Genomic DNA, 9,452 nt, shown 5'->3' on the forward strand with positions numbered 1-9,452 from the left:
TATAAATAATTTCTTTTGTTGACTTTCAAAAACGGATTCAAAGCAATAATCAATGGCGACTCCGCTAAACTATTCAATTGACAGACAGTTAGTTATCTTAATTAATTAATAATTATCCAAATTCGATAGTACTAGGTAAGATATAGCAGTTGAAGTCTCGGCTCTATACGTTACAGACAACAGTACCATCACCAAATCATTGAAACGTGGATAAAATCACCATTAACGTAATATATTAAAAATTCAATACATGTGCATTTTTTGTTTTAAATAGTACATAAGTTTACACTTAAAAAAAACATTAACATTCGTTTTGAAATTATTGGTATTTTAGATTAAGCTATTCAATCAGCCCTGTAAAGAGGGGTTTTATTTCACGCACCAGGAGACCAGAGATGAATAGAGCAACTATTTCACCTCCCGTAGTACCCCGGCACAACCGCCGTTTGTCTGATAAATACGTGAAATTGGGCTTTTTGTCAGAAAACTTGCTATTCACCCGAAACTGTGCGCTCCACTGGCTTCTCTCTTGCTTTTGCTCTCAGCTTTTACTACAGTCAGACTGAAGGTTCTTACATTTATTCAATGAAAAGCATGATAGACATTCAATTTCCTACAATAGTACCAGGTTTTACCTACACATCATTTTACCCCAAAAAATTTAGATACGTTTGTGGATTTTAAAATCCCATTATATTGAAATTATAGTTGGGCAATGTTCTTTTACCAATATTACAGTATTATTAAAAGAAATTCGAAAACTGAGTGCTCTATGATTGCCTATTGCTTGTATATAATTATATTTTGTAGCTTTAATAGCAATCCTCTTGAAGTCACTGGAAACGTTGATACTTTGTTGCAATATATTAAACCGAGGTAACCATAATATAAGTGTCACACATAAATATTTCAAACATTTAAATATCTGGCAATGTTTCCACGTCGTGTGAACGTATACACATATCACATTTAGAGCTTGTCATTACGTTATTTGTTAGTTCAATATCGACATAGTTTTATTTTATACACATACAATGGGAGCTTTTCAGTCTAGACAATATGCTGCACGATTCAAATTTGGACTATTCTTTCATTCTATAGTGAACATCAAAAATATAAATCTACAAATTTACAGTAGTATTTAGATTACGTAATATTTTTTTGAATGCGGAGTTGTCGAAGGATATTTACATTCTTATAAATTATATTTGGGCACTCTTCCGTTCGATCATCTCGCCTTTCATGCTTATCACAATGCTTGAAGTATATAGGGTTTTCACTCACTGCCGCTAAACAGATTTACTCTCACGTTCGATCGTCTCGGGCTTTAAAATTATCAGAATGCCTGAAGTATATAGGTTTGTCACTCACTGCCGCTAAACAGATTTACTCTTACGTTCGATCATCTCGGGCTTTAAGCTTATCAGAATGTTTGAAGTATATAGGTTTGTCACTCACTGCCGCTAAACAGATTTACTCTTACGTTCGATCATCTCGTGCTTTAACCTTATCAGAATGCTTGAAGTATATAGGTTTGTCACTCACTGCCGCTGAACAGATTTACTCTTTCGTTCGATCATCTCGGGCTTTAAGCTTATCAGATTGTTTGAAGTATATAGAATTATCAGTTACTGCCGCTGAACAGGTTTATTCTTTCGTTCGTTCATCTTGTGCTTTAAACTTATCAGAATGTTTGAAGTATATAGGTTGGTCAGTCACTGCCGCTGAACAGATTTACTCTTTCGTTTTATCATCTCAGGCTTTAAACTTATCAGAATGTTTGAAGTATATAGGTTTGTCACTCACTGCCGCTGAACAGATTTACTCTTACGTTTGATCATCTCGGGCTTTAAACTTATCAGAATGTTTGAAGTATATAGGTTGGTCAGTCACTGCCGCTGAACAGATTTACTCTTTCGTTTGATCATCTCAGGCTTTAAACTTATCAGAATGTTTGAAGTATATAGGTTTGTCACTCACTGCCGCTGAACAGATTTACTCTTACGTTCGATCATCTCGGGCTTTAAGCTATCAGAATGCTTGAAGTATATAGGTTTGTCACTCACTGCCGCTGAACAGATTTACTCTTTCGTTCGATCATCTCGGGCTTTAAGCTTATCAGAATGTTTGAAGTATATAGGTTTGTCACTCACTGCCGCTGAACAGATTTATTCTTTCGTTCGTTCATCTTGTGCTTTAACCTTATCAGAATGTTTGAAGTATATAGGATGGTCAGTCACTGCCGCTGAACAGATTTACTCTTTCCTTTGATCATCTCGGGCTTTAAGCTTATCAGAATGTTTGAAGTATATAGAATTATCAGTCACTGCCGCTGAACAGGTTTATTCTTTCGTTCGTTTATCTTGTGCTTGAAACTTATCAGAATGTTTGAAGTATATAGGTTGGTCAGTCACTGCCGCTGAACAGATTTACTCTTTCGTTTGATCATCTCGGGCTTTAAACTTATCAGAATGTTTGAAGTATATAGGTTGGTCAGTCACTGCCGCTGAACAGATTTACTCTTTCGTTTGATCATCTCGGGCTTTAAGCTTATCAGAATGCTTGAAGTATATAGGTTTATCAGTCACTGCCGCTGAACAGATTTTCTCTTACGTTCGATCATCTCGGGCTTTAAGCTATCAGAATGCTTGAAGTATATAGGTTTGTCACTCACTGCCGCTGAACAGATTTACTCTTTCGTTCGATCATCTCGGGCTTTAAGCTTATCAGAATGTTTGAAGTATATAGGTTTGTCACTCACTGCCGCTGAACAGATTTACTCTTTCGTTCGATCATCTCGGGCTTTAAGCTTATCAGAATGTTTGAAGTATATAGAATTATCAGTCACTGCCGCTGAACAGATTTATTCTTTCATTCGTTTATCTTGTGCTTTAACCTTATCAGAATGTTTGAAGTATATAGGTTGGTCAGTCACTGCCGCTGAAGAGATTTACTCTTACGTTTGACCATCTCGGGCTTTAACCTCTTAACGCCCACTGTGCCAAATTTGTCACATACCCATTTTATGCATGTAGTATAGTGTCAGAATGAAAATTACAACCTTAAATGCCCATTGTGACACATATGGAACTATTTTCAATAATTTACTGTACTGTGCTGTTGCCTGGTGGCAGTTATGTGAACTACAGCCAGTGAGCAGATCTACCATACACAGTAAACACCAATTCTTCATAACCTCTAAGTCTTCATACCTGTATTTAGCAGAAAAAAAGTAAGTACCCTTTTTATAAAATATGGTCTAGTTTTACATAGTTAACTGAAAGTGTGTTACAGTAGTTTTAGTTCATAAAATATGTCTAGTTTATGTTTTATGATGCTTTTTAGGTTTGTGCCAAATTTGTCACATTGGGCACAACTGTAAAACTGCAGTTTTTCAGTTCGTCCCAAAAATGGCACATTGGGCATTAAAGTCAACCTACAAGCTTTTTGTACAACAATGTTTATTTTTGTCAGATGTCACATTGTCGACTAAGAAGACATAACAACACAACTTCGCTTTTACCCCCGATGACAGTGAAGACAGTTTGGTGGATGACTCAGATGAGGATCCAGATTACACCCCTGGCCGTGACAAAAAGAACAAGTTAGCCTTATTTTGTAAGTTTATTTATACCATTAATTCCATAATTAACTTAGTTAGGCTCATACTTACTAATCTAAATTTATATTCAATACTAATAGGCTATGTTCTGTTTATTATATGTCTTTTCTTGTTATGACAGCACCATTTTTAATGCACACGGTTAGGATAATTCAGATTATGTTACACTAGGCTGTATAGAAAATTGTTTCAGCGGTGCTGTTATATACTAGTAAAGACCTCAATATGTTATTTATTTTAGTGTGAAATACATACTTTTTTGTGGTTTGAAAAAAAGCAAGGCAACAGCGAGTTTGTTTTGTTTCAGTGAACAATGCAGCGAGCTCCAGTGATGTCACAGATGAAGACGAAGAGAACATCCCTTCAACGTCTACAGCCACAAAAAAGAAGATTCCAAAAAAACCAGCACCTGCTTGGAATGAAGTGAATCCAGATAACAGTGAGAAACCTTCTCCGCCAATGCTAGAATTAAGTAACGAACATGTACTTCAGTCTCCAGTTGACTACTTCAAAGATTTTTTTGACAATGACCTTTTAACTTTGATTGCTACTCAGTCAAACTTGTATAGTGTCCAAAAAAATCCGAATAAACCCTTGAATACCTCAGAGAAGGAAGTAGAGCAGTTTATAGGCATTTGCATCTACATGAGCATTTATGGTCTACCTAGGAGTAGGATGTATTGGAATGGAAATACACGAGTAGAAAAGGTTGCACATGTTATGTCACGTAACAGATGGGAGGAACTGAAGGCCAACTTGCACTTCAATAACAATGATCACATGCCATTACAGAATGATCCAAACAAAGATAGGCTATTTAAAATCCGCCCACTAGTTGATGCTCTTCAAAACAAATTCAAAAACATTCCTATTGAGGAACAAATGCTCTGTGTTGATGAACAGATTGTGCCCTTCAAAGGCACATCTTTACTAAAACAGTACAACCCGATGAAACCCCACAAGTGGGGATACAAACTGTTTGTACTTTGTGACAGCAAGGGTCTGATTCACAATTTTGAGATCTACACTGGTCGCATACTACCTGCTACTTCCCTACCTGACATTGGAGCTAGTTCAAATGTTGTTTTACGACTGGTTGAACACTTGCCTCGTAATGAAAACAAATTCTTAATCTATTTTGATAACTGGTACTCATCACCAGCTCTCTTAGTGACTCTAGCAAATATTGGTTTCCAATCCCTCGGGACCATTCGACTAGGACGATTTCCAGGCTTGTTGTTTTCATCTGACCAAGAAATGAAAAAGAAAGGCCGTGGGTCTTATGAGGAAAAAGAGGCAACAATTGATGGGGTAAAAATTAGGGCTGTAAAATGGTTAGACAATCGAGGGGTGTCTCTTGCGTCAACTTTTGAGTCTGCTTGCCCTATCAACACTGTGCAACGCTTTGACTCTAAAGGTCGTGAGCAGATTGATGTCACTTGCCCTAAAATCGTTACAACATACAATAAGTTCATGGGGGGAGTGGACCTTCTAGATGGACTTATCAGCTACTACCGAATTAATCTAAGATCTCGGAAGTTTTATTTGAGGTTTTTCTTCCACTTTGTTGACGTAAGTATTGTCAATGGATGGCTTCTCTTCAGACGAGACTGTCAACATAATGGAATTGCTAAGCAGGGAGTAATGGATTTGCTAGCTTTCCGGTGTGAGGTGGCCGAGTCTCTTTGTAACTTAGGAGCTGACCCAATAAAAAGAGGAAGGCCATCAACAGACAGGGTAGAGAACGAATTTTCAAAGAAAAAGAAGAAAGGTCCATGTGTCAATATCCCTATACCAGATGTTAGAAAAGATGGAGTTGGACATTGGCCATCTGTTGTCGAAGATAGGCAGAGATGCAAGCATCCCTTCTGCAAGCAGAAATCATCCATTATGTGTGAAAAGTGTAAAGTTCACCTCTGCCTAAACAAAGGAAAGAACTGTTTTGTGGATTTCCACTTGTAAGGTGCTCCTTATACTGTGTAGTAATGTGTTTTACTTATAATTCTAAATATACTGTAATTATGAAGCAATATACTATTAGTTTTTCTTATGTCCTGTTTACTTTCTCTAAAGTGCACTATTTTCTCTATTGCCCAATGTGCCAGATTTGGCACTTACCCAAAATTTGGTTAAATAGTAAATTTAAAAATCTGAAAAAAATTACAGGTCATCTAAGTACCATTTAAAGTAACTTTTAGCATAAAATAATTTTTTTTATATACTGCATCATGTAGTGGGCATTAAGAGGTTAAACTTATCAGAATGTTTGAAGTATATAGGTTGGTCAGTCACTGCCGCTGAACAGATTTACTCTTTCGTTTGATCATCTCAGGCTTTAAGCTTATCAGAATGTTTGAAGTATATAGAATTATCAGTCACTGCCGCTGAACAGGTTTATTCTTTCGTTCGTTCATCTTGTGCTTGAAACTTATCAGAATGTTTGAAGTATATAGGGTGGTCAGTCACTGCCGCTGAACAGATTTACTCTTTCGTTTGATCATCTCGGGCTTTAAGCTTATCAGAATGTTTGAAGTATATAGGTTTGTCACTCACTGCTGCTGAACAGATTTACTCTTACATTTGATCATCTCGGGCTTTAAACTTATCAGAATGTTTGAAGTATATAGGTTGGTCAGTCACTGCCGCTGAACAGATTTACTCTTTCGTTTGATCATCTCAGGCTTTAAACTTATCAGAATGTTTGAAGTATATAGGTTTGTCACTCACTGCCGCTGAACAGATTTACTCTTACGTTCGATCATCTCGGGCTTTAAGCTATCAGAATGCTTGAAGTATATAGGTTTGTCACTCACTGCCGCTGAACAGATTTACTCTTTCGTTCGATCATCTCGGGCTTTAAGCTTATCAGAATGTTTGAAGTATATAGGTTTGTCACTCACTGCCGCTGAACAGATTTATTCTTTCGTTCGTTCATCTTGTGCTTTAACCTTATCAGAATGTTTGAAGTATATAGGTTGGTCAGTCACTGCCGCTGAACAGATTTACTCTTTCCTTTGATCATCTCGGGCTTTAAGCTTATCAGAATGTTTGAAGTATATAGAATTAACAGTCACTGCCGCTGAACAGTTTTATTCTTTCGTTCGTTCATCTTGTGCTTTAACCTTATCAGAATGTTTGAAGTATATAGGTTGGTCAGTCACTGCCGCTGAACAGATTTACTCTTTCGTTTGATCATCTCAGGCTTTAAGCTTATCAGAATGTTTGAAGTATATAGAATTATCAGTCACTGCCGCTGAACAGGTTTATTCTTTCGTTCGTTTATCTTGTGCTTGAAACTTATCAGAATGTTTGAAGTATATAGGTTGTTTAGTCACTGCCGCATGGTGAACAGATTTACTCTTTCGTTTGATCATCTCGGGCTTTAAGCTTATCAGAATGTTTGAAGTATATAGGTTTGTCACTCACTGCCGCTGAACAGATTTACTCTTTCGTTTGATAATCTCGGGCTTTAAGCTTATCAGAATGTTTGAAGTATATAGAATTATCAGTCACTGCCGCTGAACAGATTTACTCTTTCGTTTGATCATCTCGGGCTTTAAGCTTATCAGAATGTTTGAAGTATATAGAATTATCAGTCACTGCCGCTGAACAGGTTTATTCTTTCGTTCGTTCATCTTGTGCTTTAAACTTATCAGAATGTTTGAAGTATATAGGTTGGTCAGTCACTGCCGCTGAACAGATTTACTCTTACGTTCGATCATCTCGGGCTTTAAGCTTATCAGAATGCTTGAAGTATATAGGTTTGTCACTCACTGCCGCTGAACAGATTTACTCTTTTGTTCGATTATCTCGGGCTTTAAGCTTATCAGAATGTTTGAAGTATATAGAATTATCAGTCACTGCCGCTGAACAGATTTATTCTTACGTTCGATCATCTTGTGCTTTAAACTTATCAGAATGTTTGAAGTATATAGGTTGGTCAGTCACTGCCGCTGAACAGATTTACTCTTTCGTTTGATCATCTCAGGCTTTAAGCTTATCAGAATGTTTGAAGTATATAGAATTATCAGTCACTGCCGCTGAACAGATTTACTCTTTTGTTCGATTATCTCGGGCTTTAAGCTTATCAGAATGTTTGAAGTATATAGAATTATCAGTCACTGCCGCTGAACAGATTTACTCTTTTGTTCGATCATCTCGGGCTTTAAGCTTATCAGAATGCTTGAAGTATATAGGTTTATCAGTCACTGCCGCTGAACATATTTACTCTTTCGTTTGATAATCTCGGGCTTTAAGCTTATCAGAATGCTTGAAGTATATAGGTTTATCAGTCACTGCCGCTGAACAGATTTACTCTTTTGTTCGATCATCTCGGGCTTTAAGCTTATCAGAATGCTTGAAGTATATATATGTTTGTCAGTCACTGCCGCTGAACAGATTTACTCTTTCGTTCGATCATCTCGGGCTTACATGGTGAAGTCAGCAGTAGATATAGATATAAATAGAAAATAAATTAAACAAAATTTTATATACTTCACTTAATACAAAAATTATTTTTCCGCGTAAGGTTGCACTAGATGTAACCCCAAAAATTAAATAATTATACAAATTTAAATTTCCTCTTTCGTACTGCAATTTTGTAAATTAATAATTTAGGATTTTTACTTCTTTGACTCCAACAGCTACTAACCAAGCTACTTAATCTGCTTTTAATGTAAATACAAACCTTGAAACTAATATTTTAAACCGTCAAGTATCGCTTGTTGATAAACATTCACAATAAAAATATACACGGTGTCCAGGAACTCTCTACTTTACCATGAATTATTATAAGCCCTGATAGGCTAAAATATTCTTGTATCAGCGAACATCCCCTGTAATTCGGTAAACTTTGAATGAACGAGAAATTTCGCCATGTTGTAACAGTTTATTGAATAAGGCTGGATAACGATCTCATCTAAAGTTTGAGCTCACTTCACACCAAAAGTTTCGTTTGTATCAGTTTTAGTAATTGTGGTAGTTATCTCGTATACTCGTATATTGTTACTTTATTATGTACTTATAAAAGTTTTGTTAGTATCAGTTTTAGTAATTGTAGTAGTTATCTCGTATACTCGTATATTGTTACTTTATTATGTACTTGTAAAAGTTTCGTTAGTATCAATTTTAGTAATTGTAGTAGTTATCTCGTATACTCGTATATTGTTACTTTATTATGTACTTGTAAAAGTTTAGTTAGTATCAGTTTTAGTAATTGTGGTAGTTATCGCGTATACTCGTATATTGTTACTTTATTATGTACTTGTAAAAGTTTCGTTAGTATCAGTTTTAGTAATTGTAGTAGTTATCTCGTATACTCGTATATTGTTACTTTATTATGTACTTGTAAAAGTTTAGTTAGTATCAGTTTTAGTAATTGTAGTAGTTATCTCGTATACTCGTATATTGTTACTTTATTATGTACTTGTAAAAGTTTAGTTAGTATCAGTTTTAGTAATTGTGGTAGTTATCGCGTATACTCGTATATTGTTACTTTATTATGTATTTGTAAAAGTTTCGTTAGTATCAGTTTTAGTAATTGTGGTAGTTATCGCGTATACTCGTATATTGTTACTTTATTATGTATTTGTAAAAGTTTCGTTAGTATCAGTTTTAGTAATTAATTGTGGTAGTTATCGCGTATACTCGTATATTGTTACTTTATTATGTATTTGTAAAAGTTTCGTTAGTATCAGTTTTAGTAATTGTGGTAGTTATCGCGTATACTCGTATATTGTTACTTTATTATGTATTTGTAAAAGTTTCGTTAGTATCAGTTTTAGTAATTGTGGTAGTTATCGCGTATACTCGTATATTGTTACTTTATTAT

General features: G+C 35.6%; 1 protein-coding gene across 1 annotated transcript; it reads left to right on the forward strand.

Moving 5' to 3' along the window:
- Positions 1–3,528: 3,528 nt before the first annotated feature.
- LOC124372435 (piggyBac transposable element-derived protein 1-like) lies at positions 3,529–5,654 on the forward strand. The gene is made up of 2 exons (XM_046830835.1): positions 3,529–3,618; positions 3,930–5,654. Exon 2 carries the CDS (start codon positions 4,082–4,084, stop codon positions 5,582–5,584), a length of 1,503 nt encoding a protein of 500 aa, XP_046686791.1. The 5' UTR covers positions 3,529–3,618; positions 3,930–4,081; the 3' UTR covers positions 5,585–5,654.
- Positions 5,655–9,452: the final 3,798 nt, after the last annotated feature.

This window comes from Homalodisca vitripennis, unplaced genomic scaffold, assembly GCF_021130785.1.
Source record: "Homalodisca vitripennis isolate AUS2020 unplaced genomic scaffold, UT_GWSS_2.1 ScUCBcl_3215;HRSCAF=8595, whole genome shotgun sequence".
Lineage (NCBI taxonomy): Eukaryota > Metazoa > Arthropoda > Insecta > Hemiptera > Cicadellidae > Homalodisca > Homalodisca vitripennis.